The sequence below is a fragment of the Halyomorpha halys genome, unplaced genomic scaffold (assembly GCF_000696795.3).
Source record: "Halyomorpha halys isolate HHAL.00 unplaced genomic scaffold, Hhal_1.1 Scaffold1389.1, whole genome shotgun sequence".
NCBI lineage: Eukaryota > Metazoa > Arthropoda > Insecta > Hemiptera > Pentatomidae > Halyomorpha > Halyomorpha halys.
Window position 1 is genome coordinate 54,520 of NW_027109868.1, and position 21,177 is coordinate 75,696.

At 35.4% G+C, this 21,177-nt stretch overlaps 1 protein-coding gene across 8 annotated transcripts in view; it reads right to left on the bottom strand.

Annotated features, from left to right (window-relative positions):
• Positions 1-21,177, bottom strand: part of LOC106689537 (uncharacterized) — a 99,241-nt gene that overhangs the window by 28,959 nt on the left and 49,105 nt on the right. For all 8 annotated transcript variants that reach the window (XM_067048032.1, XM_067048035.1, XM_067048038.1 and 5 more), the window contains 6 exons: positions 17,044-17,225; positions 14,733-15,166; positions 12,083-12,141; positions 11,727-11,993; positions 10,726-10,845; positions 3,728-3,913 (listed from right to left, as the gene is read on the bottom strand). In XM_067048032.1, the coding sequence (XP_066904133.1) occupies positions 3,728-3,913; positions 10,726-10,845; positions 11,727-11,993; positions 12,083-12,141; positions 14,733-15,166; positions 17,044-17,225 (1,248 nt within the window). The remainder of the gene's footprint in view (positions 1-3,727; positions 3,914-10,725; positions 10,846-11,726; positions 11,994-12,082; positions 12,142-14,732; positions 15,167-17,043; positions 17,226-21,177) is intronic.

Here is a 21,177-nt window from a genome sequence, read left to right on the forward strand (position 1 = left end):
TATTGAGAGCATTAGAGAACCCAAAAAGCGCAGGACATACATACATAGTGCGAGTTAATCCACCTGCTAACCAAAAAGAACTTACGATTTTTCTTGGGATAATAAATTACTATCGTAAATTTCTTCCGAACGCAGCTGATATAATCTCGCCACTAACGCAGCTCTTAAAAAAGGGTAGGTCCTTTAACTTTACTAAGGAACATAAGGAGAGCTTCCATAGGTGCAAGAAAGCTCTAGTTGCGAAACCGGTGCTACCATTCCCAGACTTTCAAAATGGATTTATATTGACAACGGATGCTAGCGAAAGGGCGCTTGGGGCAGTCTTGTTGCAAGAATCAGATATTGGAGATATCTGGCTGGTGGCTTTTGCCAGCAGACAGTTGTCAGATGCTGAGTCTACATATAGCGCGCTGGAGCGCGAACTGTTAACCATCGTCTGGGCAGTTGACCATTTTCGCCCATATTTGTTTGGTAGGCGTTTTACTCTACGCACCGTTCATAAAACGTTGCTTTGGACAGATGGGCATAAAGACTCATCAGGTAGAGTCGGACGCTGGAACGAAAAAAGATGTGTACTTACAATTTCAAATTATCCACTAAAAAGGCTCACAAAACGTTGTCGGACTGGCTTTCGAGGGCTCTATATGTGAACCCTCCCCATGACGCAGGCCCTTCTGCTCGAGATAATATATTCCGTGGTGATGAGAATACAGTAGATCCCGATGGAGTCCCCCGGGAGCCCGTCATACACAACTCAACGAAACTGATACCATAGTCAACCAACCTAAGCGGCAGATTATTTGGAAAACTAAAACAGAAGGTGCATTGCGAACAGAACATACTAGATATGGCAGGCACATATTGTAACTTTATGAACCGTTCCCTCGGTTGGACCGGAAGATGTCATCCGCATAATCCATGATTAAACAAACATTGCAAATCATATTACATGTACGTTGGAAATAAAACCATCTTAGATCGTATTAAGCACCTGTTGGAAACAGCGAGGATAGGAGCCGATAGAAACATCAATTTATGTTCTAAAATCATGGAAACTATACAAGATCCCGAGCGCCAAAAAGAGTTAGTCAAAGCCTACCATGAAGGAAAATCAAACCACCAACCAAATCAAACCAATCATGAAGGGTTACTTGAAATTCTGGCCGCATTGCGTGCCGTTCAATTAAGGATGTTTTCCAGGCATGTACAGTATGTCACCGTGCCAAATACGACAGACATCCTATTAATATCCATCCAGAAATCACTCATACCCCAAATTCACCGTTATTAGACATGCTGGTTGACATTTTTACTTGGGAGGGTTCACATTGGCTAACCTTGTTAGACAACTTTAGTAAATTAGCCACAGCATATTCATTGCTAACCAACATCTGACATTGTTTGGGAGTGAATTTTTGCCTGGATGTCGTGCTATGGGATACAACAAACCATTACATCCGACGGTGGGAGGGAATTTTGAAACGCTCGCACCAGGACAGAATGTCCCGAGTGGAACATAAAAGGGCATTTCAATTACCCTGGGAACCCACAAAGGCGCGGTGGGTTTTTCCCAAAATGAGGTCGCCTCTCTGCTTACACCCTCTTCAGATCTCACGTGTCTTCTTTCCTCCTGGTCCTCGCCACCATGCGCTTCCTCGGCTCCTTTGCTCACGACCATTCCTTTGTTCATTCACTTCGTCTTCTGTTTCTGATACTCCTACAACTTCCGTTGACTCACTTGACGATCCGCTCAGTCTCTGCCGAAGGTTTTTCCTCCGTACTTGTTGGGCATTGACCTTTATTGGCTCGCCTTCGTCCATATTCCTTCTTCGATATATGTATGGGCATTGCTGGGCGATGTGTCCTTCGTTTCCACTTCGAAACACCGAGTTCGGGGACACTAGGCCATCAGGTGCCCAGTCTTGGCGCAACCATGACACTGCGGTCTTCTCGGCGGCTGCTGGTTTTTGGTTTTGCTTCTCCTGATGTTATGTCCGTTTTCAGCATTTTCTTCCGACCGCTATTCTTGTACTCTCTTCTTCTCAAGGGCGGCGGAGTAGTCCTTGGCTCATTGTACGAAATCCTCTTCCATCCTGGTTCTTCAACATCCATTCTGGATTCCTGTTCCCGGGCGCTTGTGTCTATAAGTTTCTGAGCACATTCTACGAAGGAGCGTTCTCTTGACATTCCCTCCTTCACCAATTCTTTCGCTAACCGAATCTTAAGTACATTGGATAGAAATTGCATCCGACCATGTACCTGAATTGTCTCCATTTCGCTGAGTTTATCGGCGATTCTGTTGTAGCTTCTTGGTTTCTTCGTCTCTCTAATCATCATAAATATGTCCTATTCAGCGGGCCCACCGTCCTCCTCTAAATGGCTCCTTCAATCTTGCCTTGATCACGCTCCAGGGTGTCTCCTCATCCGCTTGAATTTGACTAAGCAATACTTGATTAGTTTGATATTTCTTTTCACTTAGATTAGCAAACGACTACTGCCCTTAACTCCTCCGCATCCTCACTGTCGAGCAGGTGTTCAGCTGTCTTCGCATCTACTCGACCAATCAGTCGATCACCCCCTTTCAGGGAATGGCTTAACTCCCTTGTCTCCCCAGTGAACCTTTCAAGGTCGGAAACTGCCTTTCTTAAGTCCTGAGCGGTTGCCGTGCGGACTTTGATCCATTCCAGCGTCGTGGCATGAGCTTGCGGCAGTAATACTTCCGGTAGTGGCTGAATTTCTGCCGGAGGTGAGCTCGATCAGCTGAGACGGACTGTCAGCTATATACATATATATGTGTTACATATTTGCAAATAGTCCTTGTTTTTCAGAAAAGACATAATGAAAAACCAAAAAAAATGTTTGTGTTAGTGTAGGAACTGATGGATAAATTGATAAAGGTGTTGTATTAAAAAAGTGGTTAGAAACAACAAACAAACCATCCTTAATTCCTGGTCGCTCAGGTGATATTAATAAAAGCGGTTACCCCACTCCTCTCTTTCTCCCCTCCACACTCCCCTTTTCAACTATTCCCATATCTACCTCTCCTATTCCTCTCTCTTCCACACCTTCATCTTCCAAATGCTAACCCATCACTTACATGGTTATTAGTAAGCTGATAAATGTTATTCGTTGCACGGATCCTGACTCTCTAGCTCGGAAAAACTAGACCCTAACGGTGCTCACCCACACCGTGTGTGGATATTGTTGTTATCCTTGGTGCAGTCTGTTAGTAGTTTCTGGTGTGAGTAATCTGTGTAGTATAAATCAATCTAGCAGAATTTATTATCAATGTTATTGCAAAATGTGAATACAACATTGTGAATTTCAAGAGATTTTATTAAATATATTAAAGAAAACAACAGTTGTTTAATATCATTTAGGTCTAAAAGGACTTAACTCAAAATGTTTTTAAAAACTATTCCTATTAGTACTGGAAAGTATTGAAATAGTGAGTTATATAGAAATATTTTTTTCGGAACGAGCGAGGATTAATTTCTATTCAAAGCAGGGAGTGTATGAAAGTACTGCGATGCGCGCACCGCACCAGATTTTGTTAATTGGTATTGCTGTCAGCAGTCTTCTGTGATTTAAGTTTGAAGTTTTGATGGGCGTTCCTGCATTAATGTCGAAGAAGTTGGCGGAGGCCAATCTCGAGATTAGCGGTTCAGTATTGTCCCCCATAAAATATATATGTTGTTAAAAGAACTAATGTAGTTAAAAACCACACCTGCGTAGATATCTTCTCTGTGCTTCTCTCAATACTCTTAGTTAAGAACCTGTAGGCCTGTGTAAACTGTTCTACGGAAACTTTGTTGTTGAGTTGTATAATGCTTGCTTTATCGGATAGAAGTTCATCAAATTCAAATCTATCTAGTTTAACACCTTTTAACTTTTCAATACTTTCTTGCAAAACCTAAAACAAATATTTTTTTTTATTAGATTTAAATCTTATATAAATATTTATATCACTGTTTGGTTAATGTGTATATTAGTGTTATAGTGTATTTGTATGTATGTAAAGGGATTATTTAAGAGGGAATAAATGCAACAAACAACGTGTAATAAGTATAGGGATGTCAAATAAGTTCTTTTGGTTTTTGTATTCATGTTTTGTTTATAATATGTCACATTTTTCTGATGCAATTAATCCCAACAGAGGATTGTTTATCTTATTTGTAATATGTAAACAGTTATAGCGGCTGTTTAAAAACGTTAAAAGAAATTAATTTTTTATTTGGAGCTTTATATCTTTAAAACTACCAACAACATTATAAAACCTAGGAGGACGTCATAAAAGAATAGTACATTTGCTAAAATATGAGCCCTAATAGAGTTATTTACGTCCAGTAGTTCTCGGGATATAGCTTTTTAAAAGCGACATTTCATAAAAATGTACAGAATGAACTGAAATATCAGTAGTTAGTGAATTTATTTTGAGAAATCTATATCTCAAAAAACTATTTGAAATACAGATGTCTATTAGCACTCAAATTAAAGTTAGTTTAACATTTTGTCAAATATCATAAAAACTATTACTCCTACAAAGATAAACGTTATAAACTATTTGATAATCAATTTAAATTGCTTTAATTTGAGTGCTAGCAGACATCTGTACATCTTATGGTTTCTAAAAGTTTTTCATAAATCAAACTTATTGTCCGAACAACTATAAATCAATTTATTTCAGCAAATATAAAAACTACGATTTCTGCGAAGATAAACTTTATTTATAGTTTAGAGTCCGATAAACTAGTTTTAATTTGAGTGCCAATAGACATCTATCTATTCGTAACATATTTCCTGAGTTATAGATTTCTCAAAATAAATTAACTAACTACTAATCTTTCAGTACTTTTCTATGAAATGTTGCTTTTTAAAAAGCAATATGAGTTCTCTCTTAGACTCCGTACAGTGCGGATCGGGGTCTTCCTTTGACGAGAGAAGCAATACACCTATTGTTTGCCACATTTCGGCTCAAGACTGTCATCAACAGCTAAGCCTTCTTATGCATTTACTTCAATAATTTTTATTTTCTTTATATACTTGATGAGGAGACCAGCTGGAGTTATTATAGTGACATATAGCTCCAAATTCTATTTTTAATAAGTATTTACTCAAGAATTTAGTACCTATTTTTCTGTACAAAGATGGATTCCAAGAATCTGAGTACCACCAGAGCTAGTTCCGGCAAGGAAGCAAAGAACCCTTTGCCGGCAAGGAAGTAAACAGAAGGTAAGAGTTTTGCTAAGATAACCTCTCAGAACATAGAAAAATTCCCGAAACGAGAACAAGCCATCGTTCTTACTAGTGTCGAAGAATTTAAATTGATTGATTATCTTGAGAAATTACTTCTCCCAGAAACATACGATTCGCCTCAAGAATTTCAAATAACCGTATTTGTATTCACCTAAGCTCTAAAAATGAGATTGACAAAATCATAAATTTCAATGCTTCCCTAAAGCTGGGGGACAACAAAGAACCCATCCGTAGACTGGTCAAACCCGCAAAATGAGTAATTATTTTCAATGTCGAAACCAGTATTCCCAACAGCACAATAGAAGAAAGATTGAAACAAGCAAAGGTTATCTCTGTGTCGCCAGTTCAGTTCCTGTCCGTTAGTGTCTAAAAATCTATTTATTCCCATATTCTCAGCTGGAGACGACAAGTTTATATTACTCCTGAAATCAGCGAGCCTCTCCCAGAATCTTTATTTATTAAAACCGATGAGGGAACTTTTCGTATTTTTTTAACGAAGACACCGGTGCATGCTATAAATGCAAAAAAAGAGGGGCATTTCTCATCCCAATGTCCTCCCTTCGTTCTGATAATAAATCTGCCAGCCCGCCAGGATTGGTCGAATTTCCGACACTTAATGAAACATTACCAGCCACTGACAATGAACCAAACCCAAAATAACGCTATCTCATCAATCGAAGTGACGCGGGTAGTTGATAACTTAGCCTTAAAGTTGAACAAACAATCGATTTAGAGGACAAGGTAGTTTCGGAGAGCTCTAAAATTCGCCGAATCATGTAAATTTAATAGAAACCATTGACTTGGGATCCGGCGACCTCAAACGTACAGACCGACTAAGAGAAAAAATCTTTAGCAGACACACTGCTACCACTGAAAGATCTTTGATTCTTCGGACAAGAACTACCCTCTTTCGTTCGTTGAGCTACATTCCTTTCTAGAAATTGTCTGTTGTAATAACAAAAGACCCAGTTTTAGTTGATCTAGAAATAAAAAATGATCTTGAGTCAATTATCAGCATGTTTTTACGATTTATACAATGCCCTTCCGACGAAGAGTTTAAAAAGCAGATTTACCAAAATTATAAAAGGCTTACAAAATCTACTACTATACTTAGTAACCCTCCCTAGCAACTCCGATACAACGTTACTGTTACACTTCATTATAATTAAAACATATGTTAATTTTAAATTGGAACTGTGATGGTGTGTTTCGCCATTAAAATGATTTACACCTATTGATCTCTGATTACGATCCCTCAGTATTATCACTTCAAGAAACCCACTTAAAGAGCAATCAGACCATTGTAAAATATTCTCACAACTTTATCAATAAAACTGGTTACCGTACTACTCAGACTAGTGGAGGGGTCTCTCTTGCCTTTAAAAAAGGTATTAGTTATACTGGCATTAAGTTAAATTCTCATTTAGAGGCAGTTTCTGCTGTTCTGCATACCCCGGTTCAATTTACCATCTGCCCTATTTACTTACACCAATTAGACAGAATTACATACAACGATATCAGAGACCTACTGCTTGAAATTCCACCTCCTTTTCTTCTAATCAGGGATATGAATGCCCACAGCCCGACGTGGGGGTATCAACCATCGAACAAACGCAAGGGGAAAAATCTTAGATAATATTATAGATGACTTTTCTCTGACACTGTGCAGCCTTTGTGAGCCATCTTTCTACAGCCGAGCATATCAAACTTGGACTTCCATTGATCTCTGTTTAGTATCCTGCGCTTTTCCCATCATCCCTCAGTCTTACTTTCACTGCGATCTTGCCGGTAGTGATCATTTGCCGCTTTTAATATCTCTACCAATTGATCCTTTTCTCCTACATTTTACTAGCAAATGGAGGATTGATTAAGCCGACTGGGACAAATATATACAAACCTGCATTGAATGTTTCAAAAACTTTGAAATCTTTCCCAGTCACGGTGCAAATCTCGAAACATTTACATCGCTAATCATTAAAATTGCCAGCCAATTCGTTCCAAAAACGAAACCAATCAAAATCTTAACGAAGGTTCCCTGGTGGTAACATGAGTGTCGCGTTGTCTTGACGAAGACGCATAAGCTTTAAAACTTTTGAAATCGCGGCCTTCAATAAGCAATCATATTGATTATCATAAAGCTAGAGTCGAAGCGCGATGGGTAATTAATCAAGCAAAAAGGAGATCTTGGGCCCAAGTTCTTTCCTTCCTGAGTTGCTGTTTCAACCAAAATAGTTTGGGATAAAATTGCGGCAATCAAAGGTTGGCCAATTAACAAAATTCCACGATCAATAATTAGAAATCAATCACTGAACCCAAGGAAATAGCGAATGCCTTTGGAACTTACCTGTCAGATATTTCAAAAAAACCCGTCGAACCACCTCCGCGTTCAGTGTTCTCTTAACCCTAATCACGATACCGAGCCATACAATTTACCTTTCACAATGAAAGAACTCCAACTTAACATAAGAACATCCCGTTCCAAATCTCCAGGCCCAGATCAGATTCACATAAAGTTTACTAAACACTTACCTGCTATTGCTATTGACCTTCTACTAAAGCTTCTTAACAACATGTGTATTGCCAGAGATTTCCCAAAGAGTCGGCCCTCAGCAACTGTAATCCCTATACTTAAATCCAACAAAGATCCTAAACTAATTCAGAGTTATATATAGACCCATCTTACTCACCTCGATTCTCTGGAAACTGACAGAACAAATTGTTAATCATCGCCTCCTTTGGGAACTGGATACTCAAAATCTACTAGATAGGGACCAATGTGGATTTCGAAAATACAAGCCTACCATGCACCTCCTCTTCAAATTTAATTCCTTTTTGAAAACTTCAATTGATAGGAACCAGCACGTTTTCGCAATTTTTTTAGATCTAGAGAGCGCATTTGATTTATGCTAGAGAAACAAAATTCTAGAATCTTTACAACTGGGATTCGCTGCCAACCTTCTGGTTTTTATACAAAATTTCCTGACCAATCTTAACGTCAACGTTCGCACTGGTTCAGTGTTTTCGGACAAATTTGATTTGCCTAATGATGTGCCTCAAGGTTCTGTTTTAAGCCCAACACTGTTCAACATTGCAATTAATGATATACGAAACTATATAGAAAAACCAGTCAGTGTTGCACTATATGCTGACGACGTTCTGCTTTATTACAGATATACCGATGTCAATTTTGGTCAATCTGTAATGCAAAAAACATTAAACAATCTGGAAATGTGAGTTGCAAGCTTTAGTTTCACCCAGTCTAAATCATCCGCAGTCCAGTTTTGCCGAATTCGGAGATGTCCTCAAACACTTACGGTATGTCTTGGGAACCAATACCTAAACAACCCGAATTCAATTAGATACCTAGGGGTGATCTTTGATTCTAGGTTGTTATGGATATTACAGGTGGATAAGCAGAAATATACTTAACAAGATAAACTCAGTATACCATGCTATGATCCGGAGAGCTACCAGGGCCTTCAGGACTAGTCCTATCAGCAGCTTACTCTGGGAGGCCCAAGAGTGGCCACTAGAACTACGCAGGCACTATCTTTTGCTGAAATTTCTAGGTCGTCTCAAAACGAACCAAGACATTGATGTTTCGGGGTACAGATTACCTAGTCGCCTCTCCAGCTTTCCTCCCCTACCCTATTTCTATCGGTCCCAAAGAAAGTTATATCTATCATTCCCCAATCCATTACCTCCGTGGATAAACAAAATAGCCAATATTGATTTCACCTTAGAATCCATCGACAAATCATCCAACCCTCCTGAAGTACTCAAGCAATGTTTTTTAAGTCTTCTCTCTAGCTACAAGGGCTGTACATGTATCTACATTGATGGGTCAAAATATTTTAATCATGTAGGTTGTTCAGTATTTCTACCAGCGGAGACCATCCGCTACAGTCTTCCCCCCACATTCTCAGTGTTTTCCTCCGAGTTATATGCAATCTATTTGTCATTAACGCTAGCACATGAAGTAAACGGCTCCTCAATTGTGATCTGTTGTGATTCATACTCGAGCCTCAAGGCTATTCAAAATTTCCAAATTTCGCACAACCCCATTGTTTTTTCCATCATAACTTTAATCAAAAAATTACATAAAAAAGTAAATTTCCTGTGGGTCCCCAGTCATGTTGGTATAACGGGAAACGAACAGGCTGATACAGCTGCCATAGAAGCATGCACCCTATTTCCAGTGCCTGATTGAAACTTGGCGCTGTATGATTACCATAAATCGGTTCTGACCCAATGCAAGGAAGCATAGCGCTGTTTTTGCTCCAAGGTATCTGAAGCAAATAAAATGTAGACAATACTTGGTGATACTCAACCTCTACCGCCAATCATCGAAAATCGCCGTGAACAATGCACCATAACCCGATTCAGGATTGGACATACAAGATTAACAATCAAGCACCTTCTTGAAAGAAATTCTTCACCGACATGTTATAGTTGTAAATGTAACCTGACGATGAAGCATATCCTGGAACATTGTTCGCGGCTGGAATCATCAAAAACGTCTTTTGGCCTCCGGGGTCAACGTCAAGCCTTACTGCCAGAAAATTGGAATAATTTGTTTAAGTTCCTAAAGGAGTCAACCTGTACCAAGAAATGTAACAATGAAATCTAGAATACGGTGCCTCTAACCCTATAGTTGTATATGGCACCTAAAAATTAAGCAAATAAATAAATAAAAAGCAATATCTCAAGAACCATTGAACGTAAAGAGCTCTATTAGAGCGAATATTTTAGCAAATTTAATCTTCTTTAAATATGTTATGTTAGGTTTTCTGCTAGATGTTGGTAGTTTTAAAGATTTTAATGCTCTAGATGAAAAATGAATTTTTTTTTTTACGTTTTGAAACAGCTGCCATTTTTTATTCCCCCTACTTATACTCGGCAGGCTCATCAATTTTGACCAGTAATTACACATAGTTTTCATTTAAATAATGAAAAATTAAGGTGAAATAACTGCTCTGTTTTCTTCCCTGCTCTTGTATTAACAGAGATTATAAAAAGTGTTGATCAAAAGCTACTGAAAAGTTTGTTCAGATGCGAAAAACGATTAGCTTCTTTATTTCTCAATAATAAAAATGTTTTATCGCATTTTACTTGGTTACTTGAGCTACATTATTTCAATACAGTTCTCTTACGGTATATGGGCATATGTAATAATTTAGCAGTAGATTCTTTTTGGGGATATAGAATAACAAAACAATATTGCCTATTTTAATGAGTTAATTTGTACACAAAATTTCAATTGTAGTCACCTACTAAACAGTAAGCCAAAAAAAAATTATTTAAGAAAAAGCAAGTCAGATTCTGCTATCATCTCAACTTATGAAGAAATCACGATGTGTAATATAGTTAGTAACATGACCTGGTAAAGACCGCATTGTTATTATTAATTAGTGTTTCTTGTGGAATAAATATTTTACCTCTATATATTATTAATTTAACAAACTTTACCTTTAATATAATTTCATGGCTTTTCATGTCTTTCAAAATGGAGTTTACTCGAACATCTACGACTCCAACTGTTTCAACCAATGACTTAGTTTTTTGGTTTAATTTCTCAATTATTCCATCCTAAAAAAAAGAAGATTTAGCATAAACAAACTTTTTAAACATGAATTGCCACCATACACGAATTAATTAAAGATTTCTGGGGTTGAGTATTGATGATATTTGAACTTCTTAAGAAGTATTTAGTTTTATAGCATTATAAGTGTCAATGACATTAGTCGAAGAACTGGTAGTTAGCAAAAAATGTAGTTGTGGTAACAATTTCACTATCCTATCTCAGTTCATAACCAAAATTTGACTTTTCAAATATTTTTCTAACAAAATCTGGCTTTTTTCTCTCTAAAAATCTTTGTATTTATCTACTGTGACCGAACATTTCTCAGCTTATGTCACCATTTTTGGAATCTTCAACCAATTATTTTCAAACCCTTTGAGGTTCAGTGTACCGAGAATCTAGAGTATGACTACTAACAGTGCGACATTTCAGCTTCATAGGCATTATATTTTTGAGTTACAGTGATCGCTTAGCGAAGCTAGAGATTGACAGTGTAGATAGCAGTATTCAAACAAGCCCAATGCTCTCTCTTGACACATCTACAAATACAAGGTGTTGCTGGATTAAATTTCCTTAAGGGACGGATATATTTTACCAAAAATGTAGTTCAATTTCAATTTCGTTGTCGAAATGGCAAGATACTAACAAGCTACTTTCAATTATATCTACCACGTGCCACCGACGAGTATTATTGATAAGAGTATATCTAAAATTAAGAACAATAGCTCTTTTTAAACAAGAGTTTGTACACATACATGCTCGGGTGTATTTATATGTTTTAAAAAGTGTGTAGAAACCTAGGGACTGTGTACCAAATACTGAACTTTAGTCCTCTACGTTCTAGTATGTTTGGATGTACTAATTTACGATGGTAAGTAAAAGTACTAACCTTTTCTTTATTATCGTCTAATTTGAGCAAATTAACGCTTTTCATCGTGTCATCCAACCCGATTTCAAGCTGTTCAATCCTCTCTAATAGGTTTTTAATGTTTTCTTCTTGCATATCATCTTGAAGTTGAATTTTTCCGGCATATTTGGACATAGTTCCTTCAATATTATCAATGCGATAACATATTTCCATGTGTATATCGACAACTTTTCGCTTTAAACTTTTGGTCTTTTTATATTCTGATGGGCTTAAATGAATTTCTCTTATCTAAATTAAAATAACAGTAGCGTTATTAAAACAATACGTAAAACAACATACACGTCTTCTTACATCATAATCATGACATTTTATCTTACCTTTTCTTTCAAAGCTTCAATGTTCGGTGTGTTTCGAACAAGCTCGGAGAGTATAATTTCTGTAAAACATAATGTTTTAATTGTGAAAGTACTTTAGACGGAAATTTATTAATTAGAATAAATAATGCATAGCGTATGTATAAATCCAAAGAGGCGTATCTGTACATTTCGCTATCTAGAGTTTTGTTCAATTTTTACGTGGTTTTCTATTCTCTTTGCACTACTGAGGCAGTAAATAAATAACACCTAGCCGAAAATATGTGAGTAAACCTGCTAAAGAAAGAATTAATTTAAATAAAATTATAAATTAGCTGCTATCATAAATATTTAACTATTTCACAGAAAGAGATGATACTTTGGCTTTGCAGGAACGATATGATAACTTATTTTACTAATTTTTATTTATTTTAATTATTTCTTATGCTATACAAAGGTCGGTTTTTTTTTTAACCCCGAAAAATATTAATTAAAATAAATAAGACATGAAGTAAGTTAGTTATGTGTGCATAAATTAAATGGCACGAATACTTTAGTGTGGAACAACATATTGGTGGCACTCTAACAAATATGCCTAGTCGTGATTAACGAGCTCTTTTCTATACCTGCGTTCCCAGAAGTTTGTTATTTATCTTATTCAGGAAACAGAATACTTCCACTGTATTGAAGTGGGTTTACACAAGAAAGAAATTGTCAATATAAACTTACGTCAATAGAAAATAGAAATGAAGAGAAAAATGGTAAAGTACATGAATCACCCAGAAAACCAATAAGAATTAGAACGTTGAAGAGTGAACACAGACCTTGATAGCTGCAAAGAATATCATCTACAAGATCCTTCCATCTTTCTTGTATATTCTTTGATTGTTGCTGAAACATGCAGCTCTTTTTAACTTCTTAAAAAAGAAATCTTTCATTTCTCCTCGAGTTCTCAATAGCCTCTACCTTCTCTCGAAGCGCTTTATTCTATTTTTTATTTCTATGAAAATTTGTCGTTCTGGAATCTTGAAGATGCTAAAAACCTGACTTGCTTTTCCCAAAATATATATGTATACTTTATTGGCCTACTTTGCTGGTCTTTCGGTTATTGTGATACATCTAATAAACGCTTGCGTATTTAGCTAATACAATAGGCAATAATTTGTACAAAACCTACACAAAAATAAATCGGTGGCAGATAAGAAGCCTACTGTACTACTACGGTATAATCTGAGTGCAATATTGAAACAATTTGGACTGACTTGCCAAGAAGGGTAAAACACTTTTTAAGGAGGGGTGAAATATTTTTTTTTACTCAATATTACTTCCTCGGTGAAACATTGGTTTTTTTTAAATCACATAAATTATAATAATTTCATCAATATAATGTAAAACGAAATCCGGTTTATAACGGATCAACGTAAACAAATTAGAAAAGACAATATCAATTGAACGTTTTAGGAGTTTTTCTTTTTTTGAAACTACTTTTTTCGTTTATAAAACCATAAAATATGAAATGTATGCATATGAGTAGTAAAGATGAAGATTCTGTTTTATAGCAATTGAAGTAACGTTGGTTTTTGATCAAATCCTGAGGAGTTTACTAATTTAAGCCCAGCTTGAGGGCAGAGATGAAGCATGGAGCAGGCGGAGGGCAGAAGAATTAACTGGAATGCTCTCGGACGAATTGTATAACAACACCAGAAAAACAGGAAGACTGAGGGTGGCGTGAAGGCATACACCAGAAACATCTTAGGTAGTAGGTAGAAAGTAGGGGGCAGATAAAAACAAACTAGATGGCTGGAAATTAAAGTTAAGGAAGAGCATGGCACCCTAAGTTTTAGTATTGGATTTCTATTCGAAAACTTAGAGGATACCATCCGGATGAGTCTAAACTGTAAAACGTTTATAGAATACACCCTCGTTTTAGGCTTTGTCAAATTCAAGGCAGCCGGGCGGAGGGTGTGCGCCAGGGGGGTTGTACCAACTGGACGGATACTGCGCCTCAGGGGGGCTGTAACAACTGGACGGAAACTGTGCACCAGCATGGTTGGACCGGCTAAAATGGCTAGGAAGAGAATTTTAAAAAAGTAGAGCCATCATACGACGCTTTAAGATATGCATTGTGTGCTTCCGCCGTTAGTAAATATGTTTTAAATATAAGATTCATATTTAGTGCAGACAATTTTTGTACTAGTCGTTTAATATCGTTGAAGATTCGTTGCTTTTATTTTTATTTATTTCAGTGACTGAGGGTGTTACAGGTGGTTTAAAATCATGTTTCTAAAACTGATATAGAAAAGTATTACGGAGTATTTTGTATCAATCGATATATGCATTCCGTATTACACACCTATTAGTGCAATGATAAGAGTAGGCTTAGAAGATGTATTGGTTGATTTGAAATAATATTACCGACAGATAAGAGACAACTCTATTCATTAGTATTCACAAAATGTATTCACAGTTTGTCTTTCTCATTTTGGTAAAAAGAAAAAAAAACAGAGCCCATATTGTAGGTTCGAATTCAAGCTTATATATATTTGAAAACACGCATGATTATATATTAAGAATTATGACGATTTTTTCCAAAATAAAACTAGTACCAATATTAATTTCTTAAATAATAGCTCATTATGTTAAAAGAAAATACAGGATAAGGATTTCGGCGTACCTGCGAAATCAGCTAACGTATTTACTTGAACCGTCATAAATTCAAAATTTATTTTGAGCTGTTCGTGCTGCTTTAGTAATTTATTGAGAGTTTTCACATGAAGAGGGATACTTTCAGAGACTGGTTCCAATACTTCGAAAAAGTCATCGTCATTAAACACAAGGTTTTTCTCTGAACAAGGCTTGTCTTGGTCTTCATCAAGTAGGTCATGACATTTCCTGCCCCACTTGTCGTCAAGAAGTCTTGAGATGACAATGTCAGATTCTTGTAATTTTTCGTCTTTTATGTCAATATCAACTGTTTTTTGCTCATTATCGGTCACATCTTCGAAATTTTTAAGATCCGTGTATTCTTGTGGTTCAGAATCACCAACTACTTCATTATCTGTTTTTTTTACTTTTGGTGTAATCGAATCCTCTTGTTTTCGCAGAAGTCTGAAAAAAAAATATATTACCCATATATCCTGTATCGTTGGTGTTATGGAGAGGAAAATAGGGAAAATCGAACGAGTATATTTTGTTACTTGGCGTTTTCTGGAGAATTATTATAACTATTATTGTAGGTTTTCATAAAAAAAAAAGAAAAAATATGTTTATATTTTGGAGAACTTTTAGCATTTCTGATTGCGTTAAACTAATTATAAGTATTAATGATCATTATCATGTACATTACGAGCATGAATATAAATAATCAATGAACATTTCAGAACAGTCAAAAAACAGAAATGGCAAGAAAAAAAAAAAAGGATATGACCAATTTGTTGAATTCAATTTTTTTTTGTTCATGCCTTTTTGTTCTGAAATGTTCATTCTTTATGTATATTCCTGTTCGCAATATCCATGATGATGGTCATTGATTGAAAACCAGCAATTTCAATTTTTGTTGTTCTATTTTTTGTAGAAATTAACTTAAAAATATAAGTGGAATTTATGCCACTTAAGGTAGTAGTTAAAACTGTAGGGCAGTCGGTAGAGATTTACGACGAAGGGTAAAGGTGATTTGATGGGATTTGTTTCGATTTATTTTAATCCTCCAATTACGACACCATTCTTCGAGGGCTGTGATATGGGAATTTCGAAACTTAAAAACGTCATATGCCACAGTTCGTTAGTGACAGAAGGTAACAGCTAACTTAACCAGGTTGTCAATTCTGACTTTCAGTTTATGTTTATATATAAGGCAATGATATTGATAATGGTATCACAGAAACAACAAGTTTTCCTTTAGTTAATTATCAAATTATTTCACATTTATATTATACATTGTTTATTACAACTGACTTAGCTTTTTCTTTTTTTTAAAATAAAACATTTTAAGGTACTTAAAAATTCCGCATTTAAGTCCTGACGTAATTAGATATAACAAGATTAATAAAAAAGTGAAAAATCGAAGATATAAAGTAGTAATTCAGGTAAATAAAAGTTTCAATAATATCCCAGGCATACTTGTATACCTAATTTAAATACGTAAGTTTCATGTTTTGAAATCATTAAAATTAATTTTGAGATATCATTTCAGTACAAAAACACACACACAAAGACCATTTTCGATGTACCCATAGGTTTGCATGTTCATCTTCAACATTTATGACAAACAAATAAGGAAATAAAAAGTAACTATGACTAATGAAATTATGGGGTGATCTGGTACAAGAGTAAGACTTAAAGACAGTGAAAACTTTTTCATTCACAAAAAAAAATATTTTTACTTAGTTAAACAATAATCAAGGTTGGCCTTGACTTTCCAACTTAAACTGAGAATTTAATATAACATCTAAGAATAATATGTGAAAATAGAATCAGGATAGACGACAGTGAAAAATTTGAAATTAATTCTGAAACATATACCTTGGAAATTGTGATTTTTCTGTGTATGAAATGCTTTGGCATATCCTAATAGGGCGAGTCAAAGCACCAGAAGTCAAACTTCCGAATTCGGCTTGGGTGGGGGGTGGGGCAACTTTTATTTCTATGGTGGTCGAAATGAAAACTTTACCCATGGTTAGAATAGGATGGTAACTTGTAGATAACCCGTCTACCCCGTATTTCAGAAATGACCATAAAGTTGGTCATAAAAAAAATTAATAAATTTATTCGGTTGAAATACTAACACATTATCGAAGTTTTTAGAACAATTTCACACAGTTTCTTTCAGAAATAATTTCATGTCATCATTTAACATATATACTTATATTTATGGCTTCATTTAGATACATACAAAAGTTTATTAAAACGAATAAATTGTAATATATTAATGTTCTACAATTTTATACTTTTAAATATAATTCAGAATAGATGGTCTTAAACATTACCTTTTTTTTAGAGTCGTATGGTAATATGCCTCTCTAGGCCTAATATTGTTAATGTATCCAGAAACCACTTTCATTTGATGTATAGTTTCGTAAATGTTTTGACCAAACTCATGCTGAATGGTATCCAAAATTTTTTTTAGTTCATCATATTCCCTTGCTACAACTTCAAGTAAAGAGCCGATCTGTTTTAAAAATATAATCAAATATGTTAAATGAATTGGGACTATAGATTGAATAATAATCGTAAACTTGGATTAGTTCCCTACACACGTATCATGGGGGCTATTAAAACTGACTAAAGCACTTAGCTAGGAGCTAAAGCACTCCCTCATTACACAGTTAGTATCATTGAACTAATGTCAAATTTTATCAATGTATTGACTGAGGGATATAGTCAAAGGGATATATTATTACATAAATAATATAATATACAAAATAATATAATATAATACTGACAAATGTTGATTCATATACAACGTTCAATAATAATGACCGTGTAAGACTGCTTAGGCTAAATATACCGAATTTTAGTAAGTTTTTTTTTGGGAGTAAGAGATGACAGCACTTTTGGGGCAAATTTACTTTTCGTCTTATTTAAGTAAGGAATAATAAATTTCCCATCTGTAAAAAGATTTGCCATCTACAACCCCATAGAAGTTACTGAAAATGGTTCATTCATTTTTTTGGTGATTATTTTGGCATTTAAAAAATGTATCTTTGTTATTATTCGTAAATCAAAAAAGTGAGACTTGACTTCAAGCAAATAAAACAAGCCTGTGCAAACAGATTTATTTTCTGTAGTATAGGATGGTCGTAAAGAGAAAAATGCGATATAACAATTAAAGCCCCGAGACTTGCGATTCCTAGGTCCAAGACCTATAATAATGGAGAGGGAGGCTTATCCCCCACCACCCTTCCCATTGTTTCTCCGAGATATTTAACCATTATTTGCTTACTCTATGAATTTCCATGTATTTTTAATATTTTTAAATTTTCACTAATACCAAAGTGGAACATTGGTAAAACTCCTAATTGAGAATTCTATATTTTTGAAAATAAAAATAAACACGTATATTTTTTTCTTTAGGTTAATTTTGATTTCCTAGTAAATATCTTTCACTGATAAATTTAGCATAATTCACCATTGTGATTACTACATTATTTTAGATTATTTTTCTAATATTCAGAGAAAAAACAAAACAAAAATTGGAAGTAATTTTTTGTAACGAAAATCCTTTATTCTTAACATTGACCTTATCAATCAAAATGATTATAAGTATATTTAATTTTCTTGTTGAGAAGAGTATCAAACAATAAGACGCATTTTTTTTTATTTTTTACACGAGCAAACTTAGTTTTACTGGTCTTAGTTTTAGTGGACTTAGTTCTACTGTTCTCTTGGGGTGGCCAACAGAACTCTCAATAGAACTCCCAAAAAACGAAAAAAAAATTTCCAAAACTTTTTGATCGCGAATTTTCGACCTGAGAAGTCGTAGAAATTAAAAATTCTTAGAATTCAAGTAGCTCACATATGAGTTTTAAACTTCCTAATAAAAAAAAGAAACATTTATGTTATTTAATAAAATAAAAAAAAGCTAATTAAAAATATGCAAGATTTTTATGGTGCAACTTCGAAGTCGATGTCAATTCGATGCCAATGTCATCTTAGTCTTGATAAGTCTTATAGCTGATGTATTGTCCATATGAAGAGTAATTGTCTTGTCAATCAGTTCTTGAAGAATGGTCTTGATGGTTTTCATTTGTTTGAAGCATTGAGCCGCTGAGATGTATTCTACTTCACAAAAAGAAGTAGACACAGTTTTCTGTTTCTTAGTCTTCCAATGTATTGGCCCTTTCATATACACATAACGAATCCAGATGTACTTTTTCTGTCTTTTTGATCTCCAGTGAAATCTGAGTCACAGTAAACATCTAGTTTTGTTAGATCTTCTATCTTCTTGACTGTATATCTGATTCCCAGTTACCTGGTCCCATTGATATAGCGTACAGTTCTTTTAACGTTGTTTATATCTTCTGAATCTGGGTTATTTAGTTTGCGGCTTTCATGATTCACTGCAAAAGTTATATCAGGGCGGGTTTTGTATGTCAAATACAACTGCTGCTTTTCTATATGAAAAATCTTCATTCTTCCCTGTTTCTTGATCTGGTTGATTTTCTTTAGTGTTTTTCTTGGTCTTGAAGATTGGTGTACATACTGATACTTTGATCTTGAAGATTATATTTTTGCAAGATTTGTTTGGTATACTAAGGTTGCTTCAGCAATTTTCCATCCTGTCATCTCCAAGCTTTCCTTAGTATACATATTTTTCCAGGATAATTCTATCCTTCTGGTAGCTTCATGAATACTTCCTCTTCCAAGTCCCCATGAAGAAAAGCTGACTTTATGTAGAATGTTACTATTTTTGAATCTTGATAAGCTGCAATGGTATTCTCAGAGTTGCAGATTGTATAACAGAGCTGTATGTTTCTTCAATTTCAAAACAAAACAATTTTTATCATGTTCTTTTATCCTCTCGCCACAAGTTTAGCTCTGAATCTTCTCGTCTTCTTTAACTCTAAAAATCTACCTCCTTGTTACAATTTGTTTGCCCTTTGCAAGCCTTTCATCTACCAGTTCCCATGTATTGTTCTTTCTTAGACATTTCTTCTCTTCTTGTATTGCTTCCTCCCATTTTTTCTTATCTGAACTCTCTAGACATTCTTGATATGGTATGTTTATTTCTTCTACATCATTCTAGTCTAATACATAGTCTTAAAGCAGTCTCATTGGTAGTCTTCTTTCTCTTCTTGGTCTTTCATTGATATTATTTTCTGGTTTCTGTTCTCTGTCATTCACAAAATCATTCTTCATGGTCTGAGGTTTTTTCTTCATTTTCAGATTCTTCATCATTTTCTTCATTGTTTTCATTTTCTTCTTCCTCCATATCTTCTATGGTTATTGTCTTATTTGGTTTTTGATCATCACATTGATTCACTTCCACACATTCAATATCTCTTGATGTGTATGTTTTCTTCTCCTCTGGATCCCATATCAGATACCCATTTGCTGTGTGTCTTATTTCTTCCTTCTAGTTTCTTCAGATTTCCAAGTCTTCTTGTGAAAACTTTAGAACCAAAAATCTGGAGTCTTTTCAAATCTGGTTTTCTATTGTACCATAGCTCTGCAGGCATTTTCTCAGTTGCAACAGATGGGCTTATATTTGAAAGATATGCCGCTGTTTGCACTACAAAACCCCCCACTCCATTTTCAAGTTTTGAATCAAATAACATGGGTCTTGTTTTATTTACGAGGGTTCTATTCATCCGCTCTGTCACTCCATTCAATTGTGGTAAGTGAGGAATGGTGTAATCTGAAATAATCCCACGTTGCTTACACCAGTGCTCGAATAAAGCACTTCTGAATTCTCCTCCGTTATCACATCTCAACTTAGAGACTTTTAGATTATGTTGAGCATCCGCAGCATTTATAAATTCTTGAATACAGACTTCTGTTTCATCTTTGGATTTCATTAGACAGTTACAAAGTGAGTATAGTCATAAATTATTATTATTATAATTAATTCGGCTCCACAACTCGATGTCGAGTCCTGGCCTCCTGCATAAGCCTCCACCAATCATTACAATCTTGTGCGGCCGCCATCCAGTTCCTCACTCCCATCATGGTCCTGGCATCACCACTCACACCATCACTCCATTGAAGGCGTGGTCTTCCTCAGCGTCTTGCTCCATGTAGTACCTCGGTCACTATTTTTCTTGGCAGATCACTCTCAGCCATCCGAGCAACATGCCCTGCCCACCTCAATCTACAGAGCTTCACAAACTGGGCAACGTCTGGTTCCTTATATAGAACTTTGAGCTCCTGGTTTGTTCGATGTCTCTATATCTAGTCAACCTTGACAGCTCCAAATATTTTACGGATAATCTTCCCATATTCATTAGAAAATAATTTTTCTCATCATGTGTTGGTGGAGAAATTTTCCCACAAAATTCTGAGTGCAAGATCTCAAAAGGCCTTGTTGCTCTTCTTCTTTCTGTTTCAAACGGGTTTCTTACATGATTTGCTTGTATACAGATGACACACTTATCACCAGTGTTTTTTTTTTTTTTTTTTTT